Below are 27,321 nucleotides of genomic sequence, written 5' to 3'. Positions count from 1 at the left end.
TTTATCTTTCCAATGTATAATATGCTCAGTTTTCACCAAAAAAAAAAGTGTAATAGGCTCAGTCATCTTCAATTTCCAAGTAGAAAATGTTTGGCTTTGGAGGGTCTGTGATCTCCAATGTTCCTTCAAGCATCTTTGCAACTTTCCCCATTGATGGCCTCAGTTCAGGCCTTTCTTGTACGCACCATATTGCAGTCTTCACCATCCGATCCACCAACTCAAAATGAATCTGATTATCATAACAATGGTTGATCTGTCTATCCAAAAGATCTTCCATCTTCCTCTCCTCATACACTTTCTCAAATGCCCATCTCGGAAAATACCATTCCTCACTCCCATGAGCTGACGATAAACGGGAATTAAGGTTCCTTTCACCGCTCACAATCTCTAATAACACCATTCCAAAACTATAAACATCGGCTTTCGCAGTAATTGGCTGCTCCCTTGTCACCCACTCCGGTGCCAAGTAACCTCGTGTACCATGGACTCGTGACATGGCTACCTTGTCTTCCTTCTTTGTCAGCTTCGATAGCCCAAAATCTGCTACCTTGGGACAAAACTCATCTCCTAGAAGGATGTTCTCTGGTTTAATGTCACAATGGAGAACCCACTCAAGACATTCCTCATGAAGATATGCAATAGCCCTTGCAATACCAAGGGCAATCCTGTATCTTACATTCCAATCCAGTAATGGCCTCAATGGGGTATTCTCTGCAAGATTACTGCTGCAAAAACTATCACTATTTTTGTTGTTGTTGTTGTTGTTACTACTGCTACCGGTGCTGTTCTTTCCCTGACCTGATGACTCTGTAATTGCAGGTGAGTTGGCAGAGAATAAGTATTTGGCAAGAGACCCATTTGGGATATACTCATACACCAACATTCTATGATCCTTCTCAACACAGAAACCCCAAATTCGGACTAGGTTGAGGTGGTGCATTCGGGCAATGATTATGATCTCACCCCAAAATTCCGTCTCTCCACCGGAGACTTTCTTAAGGCACTTCACGGCAATACTCCGGTGATCGGGTAGTTCCCCTTTATATACAATCCCAAATCCACCTTGCCCAATAATGTTAGAGAAGTTATTTGTGGCAGCTTTGAGCTCGGCATAGCTGAATCTTTTTGGGCCTCCAGAGGGTAAGAGTTCAAGGCCTAACGTCCATGCCATGTCTTGGTATTTGAGGTATTTCTTAACGAAAACCCAAACAGAGAGGGAAAGAACAATGAACTCAACAGAGAAGACAGTGGAGAGGATGGCAATGTTCCTAGCTGTGGTTTTAGAGTGGTTAGGTGGTAGAGGAAGACTAATAAGAGTAGAACAGATTGTGTTTACCTTAGTTGCTATGCCGGTGAAGTTGCTAGAAATATTTGTTTCTGAGTTGGAGATTCGCAGAAACGTTGTGAGCCTCGTCGCTGGAGACCAGTAGCCATACAAGAGGCTTTCATGGTGGACACAGTAGTTCTTTCCATCGTATTTGACTGAATAGGCAAGGCAACTTGGGTTGGCTAAGCATCCATTCTTGCAGGAAGTGAAATTGGGAGCTTGAAGGTCTCCATCGTTTGGATCACCAGTGAAATTAACGAAATCCAGCCGGAGAAATTTGCTGTCCTTTTGCGTTAGTGGAATTCTCCTTTCGCAGATTTTCTCACCACCAACCTCTGTTAGCACACCAACCTCTGTTAGCACTTGAAATCCCGATGGGCAAACACAGAAAGTAGAATTGGAACCATCGGTCATACATATATAATTTGGAGCACAGGTGCCATGAATGGTACAAAGTTCTTGGATTGCTTGCCAAACAATCATCCATTTTCCTGAACGAGAACGGAGACTATAAACTCTCAGGTTCCCATCGTTATCAAGAGTCAATCGGCGCAACCGAACAGTTCCAAGATCGGCCATAATATATGAAGCGGCAACATTTTTCATGGTGAGAGTCCCATTAGAGTACAGAAAGCCAATCGGAGTGATTGTTTTGTAAATATTGGATGAATTGAAAACTAAGTCTTGATTGTTTCTAAACATGAACTTTCTATTCTTTGAGACTAGTGTTGTGCCATCGGTGGTCTGGCTCGGTAGAATTGTATCAGTTGGATAGTTGAAGCTGCTCCAATTACCAAACACCAAGTTACCATCTTCGCCGAGGACTAGTTTAGTCTGTTTAGGATCTCCGAACGCGGTCGGCTGCCACAGATTATTTCCGGTCGAATCGTTGAGTTGGAGAATGCCAGCGGGCGTGATGACAAGAGAAGAAGATTGGTTTACTGGTGAAGTAATAGTGCCATTAAGTGACCAGATAATGGTTTTATCTAGGCCTTTCAGGAACCAAATGGCGAAAATATAGAGATCTGGAGAAGTGGATAATGGTCGGAATCCAGCAGCAAAGGTTGAGTTAGTGGATACAAGGGTTTGATTCATGGATGGTGACCAAGGCGAGTTGGCGGTGTAGAAGGAAGAGAGCTTCTGTTCTTGTTGTTGGGCTGTTAATGGTGAGATAAAAGAGATCAAGATGGAGAAGAAGAGGAGAAAGGGGAGATACAACGTGATCACTGGTTTACTCCTCATCTCTCCGAAGAAGATGGTGATGAATTCAAGAGTTCCGATTGGAATTTGGGTTATAGAGAGATATGGATTGAACAGAAAACGTGCGTTGACCAAGTAAAGAAGATTCCGGCTATCCATAACTCGTTCTTTTGCTCCCTTGAACTCTTCATCAGATATGACCCTCACCAGATACAACCCTGTGATCCAAAATCCGCCGGTATGAAAGCGAGTGTTAACAATTTTTTGGGTAGAATGTTTAGTGTTAACGCGTGAACGAAATTTGGCTGCGCAGTCAAGGAAATAGAATCTTATTCTGCCAATCTTGTAACAGTAACTTTACCGAATGGGTTAGGTTATCTTTAACTCTGTTAATTACGAAGGGAGGCAGGATTACAAATTGTAAAATAAGAGAAGACCCTACCTGTTTTTTTCCGTAATATATAAAAGAATTCACACATGGATGGCATAAGGATCTTTTGCTCTTAATTAATATATTTAAAATAAAAATAAATATTAAAAAATACCCGAAACATTATGTCTACTTGTCTACAAATTTATAAACAACTCCCCAATAATCGATCATAAAACCCATCGACTTTCTAAAAGATGGGCAACGTCAAACGCACAACACATGGAGGCGGCCTCTCTCTCTCTCTCTCTCTCTCTCTCTCTCTCTCTCTCTCTCTCAATGCAAGCAGATATATTTAGAATAATAACCAAGGTCGACAATGAGGACCCTAGACCCCAATGAAAACCATTAGTATAGAATCTCTAATGATACAGTGGAAATGACTTGACTGTGACCCCTATGTGTGTGTGCTGTCACGTACAATGTTAATATTAACGACCGGCCGTTTATAGGGGATGTTGGGGTGGGTTTTTGGGAATTTGGGACTCACATGTTGAAGGAATTTTATTGTGATGAAAATGTTGATCTAAAATTGAAATAAAATTATTTTTTTCATGAATGGTAGTTAAAATTCCACCCATCAATTTGGTGGGATTTTGAAAGGTTACTTTAGTAAGCAAAACAATTAATAATGTCCCCTATGTAAGTTTTTCATCTTAAATTAATCAAACAAGATTGGTGAAGGATTTTTGAAATACCACATCAGTATTTTTTCACCCAAATTCTCCCACCCCACTTAAGTTTCCTCTAAACAAACAAAGCCTAAGTTAGTGTATCCTACTCTCTCTCATAGGGCATCGTGAAATGACATCTCTACCTACTGGGGTAGATACTTAGGACGTGTTCACCCATTGGCCCATATGCTTGTGTAGACACTATACAACCTAAGTAAAGATCTAATATTAAATAGACCAAAATTAGAACATTACTCAAAAATGGACTTGTTTTACAAAACTAATCACCCAATCTTTAGGTTTACCTAATGGGATAAGTTCTCTCCAACGGAGATAATTCGGAATCGGACGAATGGAGGGACAGGGTTACAAAGTGTAAAGTAAGAAATTTTGGAGAGAGAGTGTGTCTGTGTGTACAGCCACACTTTTTTTGTCTCTTGATGTATAAAAGAATTCGCACATGAGAAGACATGCTGATCTGTGGCCTTTTAACTAAATATATCTATTTTTTAAGATACGTAATAAAAAAATTACCCAAGCCACTCCTCATTATGTGTAGTTGTCTACAAATTGTTAAAATAATTAAGTTCCCCCAATAATCGATCATAAAGTCCAATCGACTCTTCACCATGCCAGCATCGACCACCAAATACAGAAATCATGTGGACACAGCAGTGGCAATTAGATAACGCTAAGGTCTTATCCCATGCACAGTGGTCCCGGTTAGAGATGGCGGCATTCACGGGGGCACAACGAATGGAGGTGCCGGAAGATCGATCTCTCTCTCTCTCTCTCCATGCAGCTATATTTAACTCTTGGGAAAATTTAGTTGTAATCAAAATTATTGAAAAGGATATTTTAATTTTAATATGGGAGAGGATTCCCTCCGATATCCATGCGCAATTTCAGGCGATGAATGGAGAAGTATTAGCGGAAACCCTCACAATAGGAGGGAGTATATGGAAATTTCAAATGGAAGGGGGTGCTACAGTAAAATGGGTGTGACCATGCTGAAGTGTTTCAAATGTTGGCATTGTAGGGAATGAAAAATTATCTCCTCTAGTTCTCTATCCCGGCCCAGTTCCCTAGTGCCTCTAATAAGGGAGGCGGAAGGAGTTGGACCTCACCCAAGCAAAGTGTTTGGACAGCGGTAGGGTGGTCATTGCACCCCCTTGTTTGGGGCACTGATGAACTGGAGGGATAAAGATCCGGTTATTTTTCCCTTTTATTATTTTACCCTTCTAGTATATCACATTTCCTTCTCAACAAGTGTAAAATCTTGGGTAACTTCTTCAAGAAAAGTAGACACCATAAATAGGTCAAACATCCTATGGTGAAGGGTGGCAGTGGTGCTAATAGTTGGATTGCAACAGTACTTGTTTCTTTGAAAGAATACGTTATCTAGAGACTAGCATATTAAATCATGGGAGTAGAAGCAGTCAAGCATTATTCAAAGTTGAGAGATAGACTTTGTTTCTTTTTTAGGAAATGTTGTACAAGTATGATCATTTTTTTAAAATTGTAAACATTAGTAACAATAAAGTGCATATTAAATCATGGGAGTAGAAGCAGTCAAGCATTATTCAAAGTTGAGAGATAAATAAATATTATTAAAAACAATTCAATATATTTTTTAGTAACATTAGTCAGTTGCCCCTAAAAGATAAGAGAAAAGGTTTTAGAGGCAGTAGTATAATGCCTCTAATGTTAACGACCAAATGCATAAGAGGCGGTAGTAAAATGTCTCTAATATTTAACATAAACCGCCTTAAAAAGGTATTTTTCTAATTACTCAATTTGGTATTAGCAGCAGTAATTTAGAGACCTTTCACAGGTGCCACTATTAGCTTTAGCAGCATTTCACAAATGCTACTACAAACTGCTTCTAAAGGACCCAAAATAGAGGCGTTTGCTTGAATGCCTCTTCCACTCATTTGTAATAGCACATATAGAGGCATTAATGTGGCATTAGTAGAAAACGTCCTAAAAGTATTAAAAGCGTTTGTTTAAGCTTTAGAGACATTTCATGAACGCCTCTAAAGTTAGACTTTATTGTAGCGCTCTCCCACCCTTTTTGGGAAAGTGTTTCTTGACCATCTTTCTTTACAAATAAGATTCACAAGTTGGATAAGGGTCTACCTTTAAACTTTCCAAAGGTCCGTCCTTTACCAACTTTTTCATTATATCTATTCTAATATGGCCTAGCCTTAAGTGCCACAAATGTGTAGAGTTAAATGGAGCTAGTTTTCTTTTAGAAACACTTTTCTTTTAGAACTAGTGGTAAGTATGCTGGAATTTTCTGTTTCACATTTGAATTCAAAAAAAATTAAAATAAAATAGGAACCATTCTCATTAAAATTCAAAGCAATAAACTTTTCTTTAAATTTAAAAACAACACTTGTATTAAATTTAAAGGAATATCCAGAGTAAACAAATTTAGAAACAGAAATAATGCTCATATGAAAACTAGGAACATAATAACAATTATTCAGAGCGATTGTTCTAGTATCACCTAAATTTAAAAATAAAATGTCGATAACAACCACATCAACGTCACCTCCAGTCCCTAATCTACGCCGTATCTCATTTTTCTGAAGCCTTCTTGTCTCCTTCAAACCTTGTAACACATGACATACATGTATAGTAGACCCAGAGTCCACATACTATAAGTTAGTTTGTCGTACCAATATATTGGATGAACTTATGACATAGGTTTCAGAAAGAAACTTCAGTCTCAGCCTTCTCATGCTTCTTTGACATGGATGTTAGGTAAGCATAACAGGTATATTTTAAGTGACCTAGCTTATCACGGTGGAAAAAATTTCCATTGACAAGTTTCATATCATAGTGAGGTTCAGGGGAAGATTCCACATCCAAAGCTTCAATACATAAACCGTCTTTGTCAGTCCTGATAGTTAGGACCGGTGACATGGTAGTTATTCAGGAGGGTATTGATAGCATGAGAGAACGTCATCTAAAAAATCTACAATTACTTACAAGAGAATTAATTCTCAATAATAATAACCATTGAATTTATAGATCAGTTGGTCATACCAACTAAATACCAACTAAAGGGAGATTAAAATTAGTGGTGTCTCACACATAAAATTTCCTTCTTGCTTAGTAGTGTGAATTGGAACCACACAATACTTATGTACACAACTTACCCTGTCGAGAATCATCATGCATGCCTTGATTGGTTGGATCAATTTATCTGTCTTATCCCCATAGGACGATATTAGATTTTTAATATATTCGACTACATGAATGTCATATTAATTCTTACCGGCCAACATACACTCAAACCAAATACATACCCTTTATCTCGGCATGAGTCACATACTGTGAGATGGTGTCATACTGTCGCAAGTTGCTCTCACTAGTTGTGTTTACTTCTTATCATAACATGAGATGTATGCAAGCTATCTCATGGTTGAATTCAAGTATTATCCTATCGGCATCTACAAGAATTCAACAGCTAGATCCACACACCAACAATGGGAGGCCATGGATTCTCTTCCACTCAAGAGATTTTGTATCACATTTACTTTAACAACGAGGGAACAAAATAGCTCATATTAACAAATGCATATTTCATATGTATAAAAAAATAAATAAATGGCATGGTCATGAGATTGATCAATCATTCATCCATGACTGAGCTACAACTTGATCAAATCTTTGGTTACTCCCACTGGACATGACCTCATCTGGTAGACGTTGCTCCTGCATCACCTTTGATCTCCTCCCCAAAGCTCATCATATAAGCTCCACCAAATTACTTATCATGTATATTACATTAAGCTACATATCATGAACTTAAAGAAAACCTTGAGAAAACTAACCCTCTCAAAATTAGGGTTACCCAAGGGAGAGTTCATTTATTAAAAGGGGAGTGTGATTCTAGGAAGGAAAGAAAGAGAAATATAGTGTAACCATGCATCTTATATATCACACATAAATCCTATGACCAGTCGTTACTAATATACAATCACCATTGCATACATATAACATTAAATAGCCAAATTACATATAATTTAACATTACCCCTTAACTAAAAGCAATCAAGTAATCATCATAATATTTTTTTACTAGAAGTCAACAAGTATATATTAATAAAGAAAAATATGTTACAGGATTACCGTTTAGGCACACCTAGACGGACATAGATACATGAAAGAAATCCCCTTAAAACCCTCCACCTTACACAATGCCATCAACATGGAGTGAGAGAAAATCGCAACCTTGTCAGAGACCCACCTTCGGCATTGCTAGCTGCAGGAGCTCTAACCAAGCATTATGTAAACCTATACCTAGGTCTGTTTTGGGCATCCCAACTAACGTTTGAGGAGACGATACTTGGGCAGCACAGCCAATTAGTAAGGCCTTGCATACTTGCACCATGTTTTGAGAGAGTATCAATCACCATATTAACTTCATGAAAGCAATGGTTTATCTACCATGATATTGAGTCAAGGAAAGAGATAAAATAACGCCATTGTTGTTGGAAATGCCAAGGGATTGATCTACGAAGCACTGCTTCCACCACAACTTGCAAGTTGGATTCAATCCAAAGCTTATCAACACCCACCTCCCTAATGAACTTTTAGTCTATAACTAATGCAGAGAATTTGGAACATTAGTTCATCATGTTTCCAGGAGGAACAACAGAGTATCTCTGAACAATTTCAAGCTCATTTTGAACCATATGGGAATTAATACTTTAATTTCCAACAAACTGCATCTAACTCTTAGAATAATAAATTTAAGGTTCAAATTGCAATCCTATAAATATAAATTCTTTATATTTCAACTTAGGTGAATGCCAAAATTGGTTTTATTCAACTCACAATTACATCATATGTCAAAAGGGTTCAAGAATACAAAACCAAAAAAAAAAAAGAAAAAAGATATTGTTCATGTAAAAACTAAAACGGTATAAAATCAGATCCTAAAAACACTATCATTGTGCCCGGAAGAGTCCAAAACCGTAAACCCAAGAGGACTGACGCTACTCCCAATAAAGAAACGACAATTTAAATGAAAATGACTTGATTCGATTCAATCGGACTGAACTAGTGCTGCACTGCTGCCTAGTTGGGTGGGCTTTAAGTAAAACGATTTTACTTGGTTTAAAAAAAACTATTTATTAATTTAAAAAGGGAAGGTTTAAATTGTACACTGTTTCCAAAACAATGTTTATAACGAAAGAAAACTGTCTTTATTTTTTAGGTAAATTACAGATCACTCCCTGATTTTCAATCGACACTCAGTTCATCCATTGGTTTTTGAAAAAACTCAAATCACCCTCTGATTTAGACCCCAAGATTAAATGACAAATTAATCTCTAAGGTTAGTTTTATGCTGTTAAGTGACGATGTCAGCCAATTACATAAATTTAAATCCCTAAACTATCCTTGACCAATGTTGAAGATGAATGAAGGATAGTATTGTAAATTTAATTCTAATGTTTTAATACAAGGGTAAAATAGTCATTTCACACCAATAACTAACAGCAAACTAACACCGTAATTGTAGTGGGGGACATTTGAGATTTTTTAAAAATCAGGGGGTGATCTGAGTTTCGATTGAAAATTAGAAGGTGATCTGTAATGTACCCTTTTTTTTTTTTTTTGATAATGAAATTTATTAACAGAAACCTCTACGGAAGGAAGTGCCTAAAGAATCAAAGTAGAAATGTAAATAAACAAACACAGGAGGATTTACGTCCCAAAGGGATTCCAATTGAGATTCAGTACCATTGGACACCATGACCAAGCCGCCAACGACAAAATTTCCTTCACAAAAGGTATGTTTCAATTTAATAAATTCAAAAATCTCCATTAGTCAAGGCAGTCCTCCATGATGAAGTATATGCATCATGGTATGCTTTGGCAATTACCCTAGATGATGGAAATGATAAGGAGACTATCTCTCTCAATGCATATTCTCTGCAGACCATGCTCACGAGCAATCAAAAGAACTTTGTGTATAGCCAGTGCCTCTGCCATACATGCATGGTTGGTACGAGATCCATCGGAGAAACAAAATAGGAACTTTCCTTGGAGATCTCAGGCCATGGCATTAAAACCACTTGTGCCAGGATTGTCGTGGCTAGCACCATCCACATTGATCTTAACGTAACTTACTTCTGAAGGGGACCATAGTATAGAAATTTTGGTATTGGATGTGCGAGTAGGACCAATGGCATAGATGAACTCCTTAGTAAATTTGGTTGCTTTAAAGACAAGGGCATTGGGATGCATGTTTTGCTGCCAGAAAGTATGGGACAAGTAGTTTACTCAGATATGCCACAGAATGCTAGCACAAGAAACAACAAAATCTCTATTTTGTCTCGATAAAGTTGATGCTTTGATGAGTTTGATCAAGAGATTCACAATGTTTTTTTTTTTTTTTTTTTTTTTTTTTTTGGGAATTGAGAGCTTTACATATATATTTGATAGAAGGGGGGGGATCGAACCGGGGAGGGGATAAGACACCAGCCAAGAGACTCGAACTCGAGACCTCTTGGTGAGCATGGGTATGAAGCGCACCACGGCTCACCAACTGAGCTAAGCAGTTGATGGTGAGATTCACAATGTTTTTGTCGATTGTCGCCATATCGACCTTCACAATCGGCCATATCTCTCGGGTTCTGGGGCAGTGGAGGAATAAATAAAAGGAGTAAGTTGTGTAAGCAAAGCCAACTGGTTACGTCTGATACTTGGATGAGAGCTCAAGTAGATAAAAGACATAAACCACGATTCATTCATCAAAGGGTGGAACAAAGATACATGAAAACATCAGAAAGTATTCCACACTAACTGAACCTATAACTGATCCACAACAAGGGAAAATCACTCGCTCCATGACATGAAATCTTCGTCATTTTTCATGTCTTAAGATTTCTTGGTCTTAATGGCTGCTTAGACCTCATCGTCCTACCACAAACTCTCCCTAAGGGCATGAGATTTACTTTTTGATTCCCTAGTACCTCTTTGGCAACCTTCTTAAATATAAGCCATCATCACATTCCGCATCATATTGGTGTCGCCCTCAAAGTTGAAAGTCCCACCTTCCTTGTTTGACCATTTTATTAGTTAATGGATTCAAGGAATCTCCTTTTAAACTCAACCACGTTATCTTAGGGCAAATAGGCTCCCCTATCTTATGATGTTGCGTAATGAGGCACTCATTCAGAATCATTAATCTATGTTGAGTGGTTTTGCTCTCTCCAGATACAACCTTACAGCCCTCACAAAATAATCCACAAGACCTTGTTAGGAAGAAATCTATTTTACTAATTTGGTGCCCACTTTTGTAGGTAATTAAATATCAAAGTGCCACATTGCGCCTCACGCACACGCACGCGCTCGAACGGTCACCGTCCTCGCTCGCAAGTACACCGTACAATCCTTTTCAAACATAACATGTGATAATAACACACAATCATATATAAACCAAATGAAACATTTCTCCGTAACCGATGTGAGACTAAATATCACATCTATTATTTGGAAAAATTCCAACAGTTTAAAGCTGAGGTCCCCTCCTCATTCCTCTCTCCAACTCCATAGCCGATCCATGAATGCCTCCATAACCTTTATGATCTCTCTCAACATGTCAATTCAGATCACTCCCTACAATAGTGTTTTCTTCTTGACTAAAACCTTGCACTAATCTATCCATGTGTTCTCATTTTCGAATCATACTTGGGGTGCATAAGCGCTAATTACATTGATAAACTTTTTTTCCAACACAAGTTTGATGGATATAATCCTATTTCCAAATATTTTCACATCCACCACCTCATTCTTAAAGTCTTTATCTAGTACCATGCCCACTCCACTTCCATTACTTTGATTTTTTTGTTTACCAAAGTTTAAGGTTTTCCAACACCTTAGCTTTTTTTTACCCTCCCATATATATAGTCTATTGAATAAAGGCAATATTCATTCTTCTTCTCCTCATAACATCTATCAACTCTAGACTCTTACTCGTTACGGATCCAATGTTCCAATATGTTAAACTAATTCTACACTAGTCCATACGCGTTTGTCCACTGTATGAGAACCCTTGCCTAATAGTTACCACATCCGGCCATCGACGAGGCACGTTGCTTATAGGAGATGCCCTAACAGACGGTCGATAGGACAAAAATAATTCCTATAAATACATCTATACTTGAAATTAAAATAAAATTAACACCACATCATCTATACTCAAGAACCAAGAATTGCTTCTCACTAAAGAAAGGATATTGAAAATACTATCAAGATAGAATATAATTCTGTTACGCAGGACGAAAAATTCCATCAAGATAAATACAATGTTTCCAAAGATAAATGTCCGTAGAATCTCCTATTTTCAGAACCATTAATGGTAAAATTCAGCTGAAGCTTTCCCTCTTCCATTACCAACCAACATGAGATGCCCCCATGTGTACTATCTTCACCTTGATCCAACTCAAAACAGATCCTACTCCTTTCCAAGGAGCCCAATGCCCAAGAAATGCCTAGGGGGGGACATCCAACGGATGGACTATGCTGCACACATCCCGGCGGGCACCAGTCAGCCAGTAAGATGTGTGCGGTACAACCCAGCTATTGGATGTCCCCCTAGACAGTCCCTGGGCGCTGGGCTCCCTGGAGAGGAGCTCGGTGCACTCAAAATACAAGCATAGAAAACCATGGCTTACCTAATAAGAGCTTCCTCATGACGCCAATAAACAATTTGACTTGCAACCTATCCCAAATTAAAAGCCCATCACTGGACAATTAGAATAATGTAACCCAGTGAATGTGCTCCTCAATCATGTAACCCTCTCAATCGCTCTGGCATGACTGACTGTAAGAGCGTCCTTACACCCATGGCAGCCACGGCTAACCCATCTAATTCAGGGGGTGCTCCGCTGTCCAAATCCACTATGTACCATTCTATTGTTGGTGCTCTACAATATGTGATTCTCACCCGATCGATGTTTCCTTTGTTGTTAATCTGGTCTTCCAATTCATACATGTCCCTACCGAAAATCATTGGGGGATGGTAAAGCGTATTTCACGCTACTTGAAACAGACTCGTGATCATGGTCTCCTTTTACAACGCACCTTGGATTTTCATCTACAAGCTCTTACAGATGCTGATTGGGCCGGTGACAATGCTAATTGCAAGTCCACGGGCAATTTTGCTGTATTTTTGGGTCCTAATCTCGTCTCTTAGGGCTCGGAGGAACAGAAAAACATGGCTTGGTCCTCAACCGAGTCGGAATACAAAGCCCTGGCCGATGCTGCAGCTGAGCTTATCTGGCTCAAATCTCTCTTCAGTGAAATTGGATTTCCGGTTAAGGCACCCCCAATCTTATGGTGTGATAACATTGGGGCCACCTAACTCTCCGCCAATCCAACATTCCATTCCAAAACAAAACATGTTGAAATCGACTTCCATTTTGTTTGTGATCATGTGGCCAAGAAATAGTTGTCCATTCAATTTATCTCTACCAATGATCAAGTTGTAGACTTTATAACCAAGGCGTTGTCCACTACACGCTACCAGCTCTTACGGGACAAGTTGAAGATCCGTTGTCACCAACCTTCCACTTGAAGGAGTTTATCAACCGATATTGAGACTCTTTCTCCCTATGGACACTCAATATCGGATCTCTCCTCTATTGGAAACACATACGATATGCATGCCTCAATCGCACATGTGATATGGATTTATTCTTGTTACCATACTTCCTCGGATTCTTTCCTATTCTAATCTTGCATTCATCGACGACTAGGATATCTTTTTGTATCCACCTATATAACTCTACATCGTAGAGGAAACCAATGAATTGAATAATACAATATAGTGATTTAACAATTTTAGATAGATCTTTCATATATTTTTGGTTAGTAAATAACTATCCTATCCATAGACCCAACGCGCAAAACTAAATTTAAAAAGTCTCTCTTAGTTTCGGCCGAAAAAGCTAATGTGAGGTAGACTAAGTAATTCGTTCATATATCATTTTTTTTTTTGGTGGGATGAGGGGGAGGGGGTGAGGAACAGGAGGTGTCGCCTCAAGCTGTTCTCTCATTCATATCTTATTTTATATATAATAAGGGGGAAAAGGAGCTTGCGCGAGAGCATGGCCCCTATATTAGCTACAAGATAGGATAAAACGACTGTCTCACTCCCATGAAATGCGAAAATCTCGTCATTGTTGATGCTTTCACGTGTGCTTTTATTGACCCTTGCACCAGTGCAGGGGCCATGCACCTGGACAGAAAACTGTTCCCCATAATAAGGGGAAGGGTTTGCTGCCCATACATGTGGCCACTGCATAAGCACGAGGGCCAATGAGGGGCCGCATAGAGGGGCATCCAATAGGAGGGTGCAACAGTCATTTTGTTCCCTTGTGCCCACACAAGGGAAAGTGACCATGCAATGTTTTTTTTATCATATAATAAATAGGGAAATGGTTCTCTGATCCATTGGGGTATATACTAGCATTTTTGTGTCTATTTCTCTCCTCCTCACATGAAATGATCTCACTTTGCTCCTATAATAGATACTATTTAGATGCAATTTTGAAGCAATTCATTGTGGGAGGCAATGGGAGCGTGTACGAAAGCATCAACTTGATTGAGATTGTTATCTTTCATTAAGGGGAAGGACAGGATCATTTTGCATCCCTCTGTGTCTGGACGTAGGGCTCGCACTGCATTTCAGGATTCTCTTTCCCATATAATAAATAAGACTAGCTACAAAGTCAGATATATGGGATTAATAAAAGAAAGAAAGCAATATATGTTAGTACCCTTAAGGATTAAACATGTGAAAGCATAGAAAAACGTTAAAAATTTTCTGATAGTAGGAATGCTACTTTATGACCACACTTTAAAGTTTGAACTAAACTCTATATAATCTAAATTCTTGATTCGGCTCCTGTCAATTCAGGCAGCACCTGAGATGAGGAGGTGCGCATTTACCACTTTACCCATTGCCCAATGCTTTACCCAAACAGGAGTAAAACAGTCAATGCACCCACCTTATCTCAGGGGCTGCACTCGGCTGCATGCTGCCCGGGGATTGACAGGATGAGCTGACCTAGATTCTCTAAGTATTGTTGGTAACCAGTCCTTTTCTAACAAAGTATCACTAACACTCTCAAAACCCATCCCAAAGTCAGAGCCACAATATATTAATTAGACACAATGCCTAGATTTTGGGATGATGTTGCCAACTTGCCATCTTTTAACAATCTTCTTTGTCAATGGATGATAGTTAAAAGAAACGAGAGATAAACGCCCGCCTCTTTTCTTGACCATCAAAGCATTGCCCTTCAAGAAAAGACTAGCTTTTTTCATCAGAAAAAAAAGAAAAGACTAGATTTGGATAAGATGGAGAGAATTATAAATGAATGTGAAAACAATATTCATTATGTCCAAAAGTAATGGATTCATATCATGGATACGCCACAGAAAAGTAATGCATATTTATATGCTTACCGATAACGTCTCAGATCACGCAAGTGCCATTGACTGACTATGAGTGGCCCCGCCCTATAATTTGACAATTTAAGACACTAAAAAGTCAAATATCAAACTATCTACAGCCCTGGTCATTTCTTCAACTATCTAGATAAGGAGAAATTAATATTACTGGTTTGTGTTCCTAACATTAATTATGGAATTTGGTTAAATTAATATTAACATTATTTAATGAGTGTTTGTCTTCTTTTCCATGGTTTGATGTAATCTTTAAGAGTTTACCAAAAAAAAAAAAAAAAATGTAATCTTTAAGAGAATTATATCCATGTAATCCAGTCATTTTCAAAAGAGGAGAAGAAGTTAAAATATAAAAAAGTGTATATTCAGTGCATGAGGCTCTTATCACTATAGGGTTTGGGGTGAGTCAATCATAATGTACGCAGCCTTGCAGAGAGGGTATTTTTTTGACTGGAATCTGCGACTACTAAATCGCGATAAAGCAACTTTACCATGTGCCAAGGTCCACCCTCTAAGAAGTTAAAATATAAGACCATAACAATAAAGAGTATTGTTCAATACCATGGATACTGCAGGGATTACTCAATCAGCAATTCACATAAACTGCAACTTGGCAAAGGATAAAGTTAAACCTCCTCCAGTGCGAAACCAGCCAAACAAATATATAATTAATAATTTCCTCACAATGGTAGTCAGTAGAGATGCAGCACAAACACCTCCGCGTTTGAGAGATTATAATAACTTGTCTGTATGGCCGTACTAAAATTCAACGCATATAGAAGGAGAATGTACCAACTTCCTGACTTGGTTTCTGCAACGTAGGAACAAAAGATGTGGGTTGAATCATGTCAAATGGTCACTTTCCTAAAAGTTTGTAAACATTCCCTATTGGTGCAATCTGGGTTGCTTACAAATTAACTTCGAATATAAAACAACTCTTCTTTAGATTATACTAGTAGTGATAGATGACTAACTAGGCCACTAAAGGACACCAAAAGTTGCGCCCAACAAATATGGTAATTGATAAAGAGAAATACTGGTGTTGAAGTATAAAAAGTTGGAGTGAATTGGGCTACCAAACCTCTCTCTATTTATGATAGAAAGATGACTCTTCAAAGTAGCCTTTGAAATTGGTATAAACGGCTACTGTGAAAATTGCATAGGCTCACAAGTTGTAATGCTGGTGTCTGACACAGAGACGGGATAAATCAATAATGTACGGTAGAGAGAGAGAGAGAGAGGGATAAAAATGATAGGAAGAAAAGAAACCTGAAAGGGTACGAGAGGGATAAAAATGATAGGAAGAAAAGAAGCCTGAAAGGGGACGAGAGGGATTTGTTCGAGGACAGAATTCAAGTGTGGTGATTGGTGAGCTCTCTCTACAATCCTTAGTCTTCTTCCAGGCCCTCGCCATGTGCTCTGGCAAGCCCCTAACATAGAGGGCCTCTTCCTTCTGACACCCCAGAGCACCCCAACCCCCGCCTTTCCTTCTCCTTCTACCCCTGCCTCCCCCCCCCCCCCCCCAACCGAAGCAGTGGTCCAACCTATTTTCAGGCCCTAGCCCTAAGGCTCAAGGAATGGAACTAGAATTTAGCCCTTCGGAAGTCATTGATGGCATCAAAGTGGCAAAGTGCTCTCACGCAGAAACCGAATCAGAGAGGGAAAGATGGGAGAATGCCCTCGTAGGATACATCCTTGGGCCAAAACCCTCTTATGCAGCGATGAGGAAATTCGTGAGCTCCTGCTGGCAGCACATCGAAGGTGTTGACGTTTATGGTTTAGACAACGGCGTCTTCACTTCGACTTTCAGGGATCCGAATTCTGTCATCAAGTCTTGGAAGAAGGCCCTTGGACCTTCGATTCTTGCCCTTTGATTTTAAGACAATGGTCTCCAGAATGTTTGCTGGTCCAACGCGAAGTATCTGAAATCCCCATCTAGATCAAGCTTAGAGGCCTTAGCCTTCACTTATGGGGAATCCTGGGCAAGATCGCCTTTGTAGTGGGGAAACCGCTCTTTGCAGAGCTATGACGACCAATCGTGAGCGTTTATCATATGCAAGACTTTGTATGTTCATTCGAGTAGAGGACAGTCTCTCAGACTATATCCCCATCGACGATGATGGCGTTCACATAACCCATCTGGTTGAATACAACTAGAAGCCTTTGTGCTGTTCGAAGTGCAAGATCTTCGGCCACTTGGACCACACTTGCCCATCGACACCATCAGCCTCTGCAAATCCTCCAACGCTGACTGATCCTCAAGGGCGGCATGGAGTAGGCAAGAGACATCATAGCCGTAAATCAGGAGCTCAATAGCAAGAGTATGACCTTAACTTTGGAAATCAAAGCTCACCTCTAATGTCACTGCCATGGATACCAGTGCTGGAGATAAACCATCTGATCTGGAGATGCAAGCCCAAAACCTCTCTGGCGAAAAGCGCAGCCGCAATGACCACGGCGAGTTCCCCCTAGCTATTCCCAACCCAGAAACCCTAATCCCTAATCCATGTCCCGTAGTGAGTCAACTAGTGAGTCCTCCGCTCGACCAACCTCCTATCAAAACTTGTGTCCATTCCAAAACCAAAAACAATAAAGCCCAGCCCAAAACCAAAAACACTCAGGCCAGCCCATCCTCCCAAACCTAAACCAACGAACCGATGCCTCATCCTACCCTCACTCAAACCACTCCCCCTGCTGTAGCCCAAGCCCAAATTGTCAAACCCCTTCCTTCCAATTCGAGCCCAACCCAATCAACCCTTTCCTCTCCTAATCAAAACAACACCCTACTGTAGACGTACACCTCATTTTATCTTTCCCCCGGATGTTTCCCGTAACGATGATCCGTAACCTCTAAGGCCGAGAGCCGGTATATCTGTGGATGTAGCGCCAGTGTGCACTGCCCCAATCCAGAGCCTCCAAGCCCTCCAAGAACCCCTATAAAGGCTAGCCCTGACCTAGACCCCTTGGAACCAGCCTGTCCCAGCCCAAAACCTGGCCCAAACCATCCAAACCAAGCCCGTCGACACTAAAACCTATTTCGACACTCAAAGGCCCCGAGTCGACACTGAACCCACCTGCCATCGACATTGAGCCCTACCCTCTCACGGTCGAACAATGCACTTCTACTGTCTGTCTCACTTTGACATTCAATCAATGGCAATCGACATTCAAGTACCAACCTTCAATGTCGAGTCCTGTTCATTGACAGCCACTCGATGTCACCTGTACCCTACTTCGATGTCGACTCTGGCAATTTCACTATTGATTCTCTACAAATTCGAGAAGCCCAAACTTGCCATATTTTACTACGATTGCAGTTCCTTTCGCATCCAAGCCTATTTTTGGCACCTTGTATCCCAATTTTGGCTCCCTTAGGCCCCAAAAAATGTTCTCTAAGGCAATAAAATACTTTCCACTCATCCATTGGTCCTTACCTTGACTTTACACCCACCATCGATGCAAAGACCCTCCTTTTGAACGATCTGGATTGATCCACCCATACCTACACGAATTTGGGAGTGCAAACACCCCTCTACATCAATAAATACACCCTCTCTCACGTTGAGGAGGGTTACATGAACCTAGCACAGCCTTTACTTGGCAAATCTTTGGTCCTTAGTGCATTGTGACACCCTTTGCCTCCATACTTAACATCCACACTTAGCCTACATTCCTACCACTCTCCTCATCTCTTGAGTACAACAATCCCATTTGAGACTTCAAGATCAAAGACTTGGAGACACCAATCCCACAATCTCGGCTTGACGATGAAGCGCTCAAGTACAAGGAGACAAGAGAAGCCACTACAAGCGGCAAAACTTGCTCAACGTACAAATCTCCTAGTTATACAAGGGAAACCTCCACATCTCCGGTTTTGTTTGTCTTCTCACTAAGTAGGAAACCCTCTTTTTTTCACTTCAATTGATTCTTTCACTTAATCTCTTAACTATAGTTTTGCATCTCCTGAAGGGGTGTGGTCCCATCTCTCTAGATGGTGGCCACGCTTTTCTTCTTCCTTCTCTTCATGTTTATTTTTGTTCTTCTTTCACATGGCAAAGATATCACTTCCATGCATGCATCTTCACATGATCCCCATCCCCCGTAGCCCAAAACTCCTCCATACACTTGTTCTTAATTTTCTTTGCATGCCATGCGTGCACACTTTCATGCTTTCTTATAAATTTTCATCTTTCTGTCATGCCTAGATTAGTGTCAATCATGCTTAGGTCATTTATGACTCTTTATTTTACATTCCCGAACCTTTGGGTATGTGTCTCTACAGTCCTTCTGCATTTTACTTTCTTACAATTTTACATGTATTTCACATTCTCTCAAAGCATGTTATTCATCCCATTATGCCTAGCAATAGAAAGACCGGCAAGTCCGGGTGGACTAGGGTACCTAATACCTTCCCCGGACAGTAACTTGACACGTACTTAGACCAACGGACCATCTGTCCCCAAAAGGACGTTGCATGGAAGTCATTACATTACAATTTTTGGGTCCTAGACCCTCCTCTAGGTGGCGACTTCTTAACATACATCACGTTTTATCACCTCTCCCAATCAAAAGAGAGGGTAATATGGTGGAGCCCGCATGGCGGTCCCCCACCGATTTGGCCGTTGTCCTCACACCTACTCTTAGTGAATCACTTTGCCTCCCTTCAGAACATGGTTGAAGAAGCTACGATTGCTACCTCTACTCATCACCGTGATAGGAGCCCATCGATCGGGAGAGGCCATCACACATCTCCCAACCCCTCCACCCATTCTCATGTTTAAGCTGGGAAGTTGGAACATTCGGGGATTCAATACCCTAGAGAAGCAAAGTATCATAATGTCTTGGGTCCAAACTAATCAGTTGGGTCTCTTTGCCATAGTGGAAACTCGAGTTAGAGAAAATAACATGCAATCGGTGGTTCAAAGATTCAGTCCCTGTTAGAAGCACTTCAGCAACCACAGCCATGTCCCCCTTGGCTGGATATGTATATTTTGGCTTGATAATGAGTTTGATCTCCATGTCGGCAGCACTACTGATCAGTCCATCACCTGCTCTATTCATAGCACTACCAATCAGTCCATCACCTGCTCTTTTCATTCCAAGACCGCCAACGTCACCACCAACGTCTCCTTCATTATCTCCTTTGTCTATGCCGCAAACTGTGCTAGTGAAAGGGAATTGCTCTAGTCCAGTCTTATAAATATAAATATAGTAGCGAACACCTCTCTTCCCTGGATCATCTTAGGTGACTTTAACTTGGTCCTTCACCAGGAAGAGAAGATAGGAGGTAATCCCATCCACTACCACTCCACTAAAGCTTTTTCGGATTTTGTTTAGGATACATGTACTTTCGACATGAAATGGAATGGATTTAAATTCACTTAGAGCAACCAATAGGCCGGAAGTATCAGGATTTCATGCAAACTCGGCAGAGTCCTTATTAATACAACTTGGCTTGATCAATTCCTTACTTCCAGTACCCGCCTCCTTGCCCTTAGTGTCTCTGATCACTCTACGATGATAATCTCGTTGGGTGCCTCTTGTTCGTTACGGGGGAAGTCCTTCAAACTTTTCAATCATTGGGTTGACCACCCTGACTTCTTCCCTCTTGTGCATGAAGCTTGGCTGGCCCAGATCTCCGACAGCCTCATGTTCAAGTTGGTGTCTAAATTGAAGGCTACCAAGAACAAACTCAAAACTTGGAGTAAGGGAGTCTTTCACAACCTTGACGGCAGAATCAAAACTCTCTCAACCCAAGTTGAAGGTCTTCAATTCTGGATCCAGCAAGACCACTTCAATGCCCAGCTAGTTCTGGGAGAGCACAAGGCTATCAATGACCTCCACTCCCTCACCTTTGTCTAGGAATCTGAGCTCCGCCAACTCTCCAAGAATCGCTGGCTAACTCTAGGAGATGGTAACTCAGGGTTCTTTCACTGTTCTCTATCCAACCGTCGCAGCTTCAATAGAATAAATAGCATCATGAATGAGCCTGGAGACCTCCTTGAGCAAGAAGTTGAGATTAAGGTAGCGGCGGCTAAGTACTTCGGTCACATCTTCAGTGGTCAGCCCTAGATCCTATCATCCCCCTTACATCCCCCGGCTGATTGTATCTTAAGCCATTCTGATTCGCACCTTATGGCTAGGCCATTCACAGTTAAAGAAATTAAAGTTGTCGTCTTCAGCTACGATGATGACTCCTCCCCTAGAATGGATAGCTTTGGCCCTAAGTTCTTTAAATCCGCCTGGGACATCACTGGCCAAAACCTCTATTCAACCATCCTCGACTTCTTCCAGAACAAATCTCTTCTCCAGGAGCTTAAAGTCTCCAGAATGATCCTCCTTCCTAAGTCTGACAACCCCGAGCACTGCAGTAATTTCCACCCTATCTCCATCACTCCTATCATTTATCAATACATTGTCAAACTTCTCAGTAACACAAGTCAAGTTGCCCTTGACCGCCTAATAGAGCCAAACCATTCCGCCTTTATCAAAGAATGAAACATCTTAGACAATATTCTCCTATGCCAGCAGCTTCTTCACCAATAACATCTCCCTAGGGGCATGCCTAGATTCCCGGCTAAACTTGACATCCACAAAGCGTTCGATTCGGTCCAGTGGAGCTTCCTTTTCACCCTTCTTCATAGCCTCAACTTCCACCCCACCTTTATCAGTTGGCTGGTGGAATGTGTTACTCGCCCCAGCTTTGTGGTTATTATCAATGGCTCCCCCTCCCCTCAGTTTTGGGGAAATTGTGGATTGCGGCAGCGCTTCCCCCTATCCCCCCTTCTGTTCCTTTTGGCCATGCAATATCTCATTGACCAGCTCAAGGTAGCAGTCTCCTCCCCGTGCTTTGTCGCTGATTTATTTGGTTTCAGCCGAGCCACTACTAATTCTGCCATTGGAATCCTTTCCACTCTGACCTCCTTTGCTTCCGTTTCAAGTCTCTCCATTAATTGTGAAAAGTCCTCCATCTTTTTCTCTAACTGCTAAGCCCCTCTCCGTTCTTCCATCACTTCAATCCTTTAAATCCAAGAAGGTAGTTTCCCCATCAAGTACCTAGGCATCCCCCTTTGTTCTAGAAGACTTTCCCATGAAGATTTTGCCCCTCTCTTGACTAAACTCCATCATCGCTTGGAGAGGCAGAACTCTCTCCTTTGCGGGCCGCCTTCAACTCATCAAATATGTATTGATGGGCTCGATCTACTACTGGCTCTAGGGTCTCAAATTTCCCTCCTACATTTGCCTCAAAATTAAGAGACTCCTTGACCGATTTCTGTGATTTGGCAATAGTAGCTCTAGAGTATTTAAGGTGGCTTGGAAAGACATCTGTGTCCCTTATAACGAAGGTGGCTTGGGCCTCAAGCGCATTTCGAAGGTCAACAATGCAGCTGTGATGAAGCAGCTGTGGGCCTTGATTTGTGACCAACCCTCTACCTGGGCAACTTGGATAAAGAAGTGCTAGCTCACAATTGATTCAATCTTGTCATTGCATACCCCCTTCCGCCTCTCCCACCTTAAAGCACATACTCCGGCCCAAACCAGGAAACTCATAATGCCCAACACCTCCTATCCAATCCATGATGGCAAGCATATCTCTCTTTGGGTTGATCCTTGGTTAAACCACTCCCCTTTGGCTCAGTGTGGGACCCTCATTGCCCTGAACCTTAGAAGGTCAAGAAATGACCAAGTCTCCTCTTTGATTACCAATTTCACTTGGAATCATGCTGCCCCTTCAGTTCTCTTGCTTCAGCAACATTGGGCTTCCATCAACCAGCTTAAAATCCATCCTAGAATCAGTCAAGACATCCCCATCTGGACCAACAACTCCAAAGGCAAGTTCACCAGAAAATCTGGCAGGGAGAGCATTCGGCATTGCTCAACTTCTGTTGAGTGGCGTGGATCGGTTTGATTCAAAGGCAATATGCCAAGATTCAGCTTTGTTGCTTGGTTGGCTATCAGAGGAGCACTAACGACCAAAGATAAGTTGTTCAAATGGGGTCTTTCCACAGACTGCCAATGCACTTTTTGCAACAATGCCGAGGAGACTTTTGAACACTTGCTTTTCTCTTGCCCCTTTGGTTCAGCCATATGGAAGGAGATCCTCAAGGTGAATGGGTATACCAGAACCCCGAATAATTGCTGGCATAGAGAGATCTCGTGGCTGCTCCAACACTTCTCTGGTAACCATCCAACGCAGCTTATTAAGAAATTTAGCTTCTGTGCTACAATCTATAGACTTTGGATGGAGCGCAACATTCGCATACATGGTGGTAGTAGCAAGCCTATCCCTTCTATTAAAATCCGGATTATGCATGATACTAGAATGAGATTCCTCAAGCTTGCTACCAAAATTAAGTCTTGGGATATTCAGATCCAGTTCGCTGCCCCTAGAGCCAAGCTCCACAAATGGATTCGTCCTCAGCCAAACTTCATTGCCATCAATTGTGAAGGGACCAACAAAAATGGCCTTGGAGCCTATGGTTATCTTGGTCGAACCAATTATGGTATGGTGGTCTTTGCCAAAGCTGGTGCGTTCACTAACATGTCAACCATCCAGACAGTGCTTATAGCTATCTTTATTGGGATAAAGATAGTAATTTGGAGTTGGGCCTTCATGAGATAATCATTTTCTCCAACTCTTCGAGCGCTATAGACAGTATCAATGGTAGAGCTTGGGCGCATCGGGACAACTGGGAGCTTCTTCACCAAATCAAGTGTACAGCCGAGTCCATTTGCACAAAGTCCTTCCAATTTTGCTACAAGGAGGGCAACCTCTGTGCTGATTGGCTTGCCAATTTTGTGCAGTCCCCTTCGGAGTTATCCTTTTGTATAGACTCCCTTTCCCCTCTCCTGCAGCATCTGCTTTCAAAGGATGATTTAGGCTAATCTTCTTAGGTTGTAAATCCTTTATATATATATATAATTCTTTCTGGACAATACCGATACTTGATACGTATTGGCTTTTGGTGAAATTATTTTCTGGACAATTTTACCCCTGGTCGATCCATACCATTACACTTATATGTGCAAGAGATCACCGTCTAATCATGTAGTGCCTATCTATACTAACGTTGGGGCCATGAGAGTGCACATAGGGTATCAACATAGATGCGATTTTTTTTTCCGTAGGGGATAGGGCAGTACTTTCGCACCCTCCTATGTCTAGGCATAGGAGCCACACGACTAGATAGAGTTCTTTTTCTTTCACTAGACTACTTTACCCTCTATTTTTAATTTAACCCCCCCTTATTATTCTCTCTCCCTCATTAGTGTTTTCTATATCATTCTCTATTTTTTTTGGTACCCTTTCCTAATAAAATCTCTTTTCTTCGGCATTCTTATTGAAACACTTTTCCACAAAAGTCCTCTCACTCTAGAGGTTTTAACTCTATGGAGAGAAGCCCCTGGATTACAATGAACAAGGCAACGCTTCCATCATCACTGATGCTCTTCGAAACACAAGACATGTTCTTTTCTAGGTTTATCTCTCACATCCCTTCCTCATCCCCTCCCACTCACAGATACTTTCCTATTTGCTTGGCGTTAAAATTCTAACAGAAGAAGTTTCCAGTGGCTTAAAGTGACAGAAAAGTGATGATTTAAATTTGGTTCTCGAATTAGCATGATTACTATTTCTCTCACATCCCTTCCTCATCCCCTCCCTCTCAAAGATACTTTCCTATTTAATGCATTATTTATGGCTAATGAAAACATCACAAGCACTTGTAAAACCAATAGGGACCCTTTTTTTAATGAATCCCTGGCTCTCTCTGTGCCTTAACATATACAAAATTCAGATACTTGAAACAAAGTTTTTATTATTACACTAAGTTTTAATTAGAATATATGGGGATGTAGCTCAAATGGTAGAGCGCTCGCTTTGCATGCGAGAGGTACAGGCTTCGATCCCCTGCATCTCCATGTATCTTACAAAATTCAGATACTTGAAACAAAGTTTTTATTATTACACTAAGTTTTAATTAGAACATATGGGGATGTAGCTCAAATGGTAGAGCGCTCGCTTTGCATGCGAGAGGTACAGGGTTCGATCCCCTGCATCTCCATGTATCTTTTTTTTTTTAACCAAAAAACAAGTTTTGGTTCACCCAAGGTAAAGAGAGAATCTCTTAGTTGCGTTTAGTTGCATAAATTCATGGAAAGTCTGTCCATAGATTCATGATTCAGATTTAAAAAAATCGTTTGGTTGCAATTGGAGATGAATTGATTGAGATATGATGATTCTAGTTTTACATACAACATAGTGAACCTAAAATCCGGTCATGTACATAAACCTAAATTCATCTATGGAAATACTATTTACATACAACATAGTGAACCTAAAATCCGGTCATGTACATAAACCTAAATTCATCTATGGAAATACTATTATCGGGAAGAGAGAAAAAAAAAAAAAAAAAAAAAAAAAATGGGAAAGAGGAAGGGGAAGGAAACTCGCTGAAGCTCACCTTTTCCATCGATTGAGCTTAGAATCTATCTACAACCAAGCTTCTTGAAGGTAACAATCTCTCTCTCTGAATACTCAGTTCCTCTATGCTCTCTTTTTCGGATTCCAGGCCGTAGAAGACCTGAATTGCTCTCTATCTTCATCGCTATCGCTCTGCTCTCTTTCATATCCCTCTTCCATCTATGCTCTCTCTTTCTCTCTCGCTTTCTGTCCGTGTGTATTGCATATGGTGTCCTTTGATTAGGGTTTTAATTCTAATTTAGGGTTTTGTGGTTTCAGGTTGAAATTGAAGATTTCAGCAGCCTTAATCCATGGAAAGTCTAGCGCTAGGGTTCCTGTTCAGGTGAGGTCCTTCTACTCTTGTTTTGTTGCTTCGTTTATGCTCTGTATTATTTATTTTGTTCTATTTGTATATTACAAGTCCTTGTATAGTTTTGTTTTGTTCTCTTTTACTGGTGATGATTTAAATTTTCTTGAGGTCCTCCAAGGCATGATTACATTTTAATTAAATAATTCATTTTATAACTGTAAGTTAAACAAAATATTTTAAGGGAGAAAGAACGCCATGCATCCTGGCAGTGTTCTTTCACCCCTTTTTTAATTATGAGCTCCTCCAAGGCATGATTACATTTTAATTAAATAATTCATTTTATAACTGTAAGTTAAACAAAATATTTTAAGGGAGAAAGAACGCCATGCATCCTGGCAGTGTTCTTTCACCCTTTTTTTAATTATGTTATTTTTCAAATTTGTTTTGATAGATATACACTATTCTTGTAAACAAAATTCTTGTTTTCAGGGACGGAAAATTATATCTGTTGCATCAGGAAATTGCTCAGCGGTCCCTTGAGTGCCATCACCTGCAAAAGGACCAAGGGTGACAAAGGAGAACCAGTGTGGTTTCGGCCTAGGACTCTCCGATGCCAAAATCAGATCTCTCTGAGCAAACAGATGAGTGATTAGTAGAATTCAAGATGCCTTTATGGGGTAGAGTACCTCCCTTTTTATAGTTGAGCATGGCGGTGTGGAGAGTCCCAGTTTGATGGCGAGTGAGCCGTAGAGTGGATAGAGACCCTGGGTAGTAGGGCTCTTCCCTGGTTGGCCGTCTTCCTGTGGGAGGGAGTGTCCTGGTGGTGTTAGGATCCTTGATGGATAGACACCTGAGTGTGGTGATAGCGCCTCTGGTGTTTGAGTCCGTCTGGGTCCCTAGGCGGCGGCCTAGAGTCCTAGAGGTGGCGTATGTTTATAGTGATGACTGGATCCCAGGCTAGGTGCCTCGACGCTTGTATAGGTCCTGTCTGAGGAGATCGCACCTAAGAGGCCGCGCCCATGGTGAGATGCTGCGCCCATGGTGGAGGTCGCACCCATGGTGGAGAGGCCACGCCCATGGTGGAGGCCGCGCCCATGGTGGAGATCGTGCCTGGGGTGGAGAGGCCGCGCCCTTAATGGAGGCCGCGCCCATGGTGGAGAGGCTGCGCCCATGGCGGAGAGGCCGTGCCCATGGTGGAGAGGTTGCGCCCGGGGAGAGGAGGTCGCGCCCATGGGGGGTCGCGCTTGCGGGTGAGGTTGCGCCGGTGGGGGTTGCGCTTGTGGGTGAGGCCACGCCAATGGGAGTCGTGCCTGTGATCTTCCTTGTAGTTTATGTCCGAGTTGGTTCTTCTCTGGTTCTGGAACGGGTCACCTCTTGGATCGTGACACGTGGCAGCCTCTGATTGGTCTGAATGATCTTG

At 41.1% G+C, this 27,321-nt stretch overlaps 1 protein-coding gene and 2 non-coding genes across 3 annotated transcripts; 2 read left to right on the top strand and 1 right to left on the bottom strand.

Moving 5' to 3' along the window:
• Positions 1 to 54: 54 nt before the first annotated feature.
• Positions 55 to 2,569, bottom strand: LOC122668630 (G-type lectin S-receptor-like serine/threonine-protein kinase At1g34300). The gene has a single exon (XM_043865169.1). It carries the CDS (start codon positions 2,567 to 2,569, stop codon positions 59 to 61), a length of 2,511 nt encoding a protein of 836 aa, XP_043721104.1. The 3' UTR covers positions 55 to 58.
• Positions 2,570 to 24,974: 22,405 nt separating this feature from the next.
• Positions 24,975 to 25,047, top strand: TRNAA-UGC. Its single transcript has one exon. It is a non-coding gene; the product is annotated as a tRNA-Ala (tRNA).
• Positions 25,048 to 25,117: 70 nt separating this feature from the next.
• On the top strand, positions 25,118 to 25,190 carry TRNAA-UGC. Its single transcript has one exon. It is a non-coding gene; the product is annotated as a tRNA-Ala (tRNA).
• The last annotated feature ends 2,131 nt before the right edge of the window (positions 25,191 to 27,321 follow it).

This window comes from Telopea speciosissima, chromosome 7, assembly GCF_018873765.1.
Source record: "Telopea speciosissima isolate NSW1024214 ecotype Mountain lineage chromosome 7, Tspe_v1, whole genome shotgun sequence".
Taxonomy (NCBI): Eukaryota; Viridiplantae; Streptophyta; class Magnoliopsida; order Proteales; family Proteaceae; genus Telopea; species Telopea speciosissima.
This window is presented reverse-complemented; position numbering and strand designations above follow the sequence as displayed.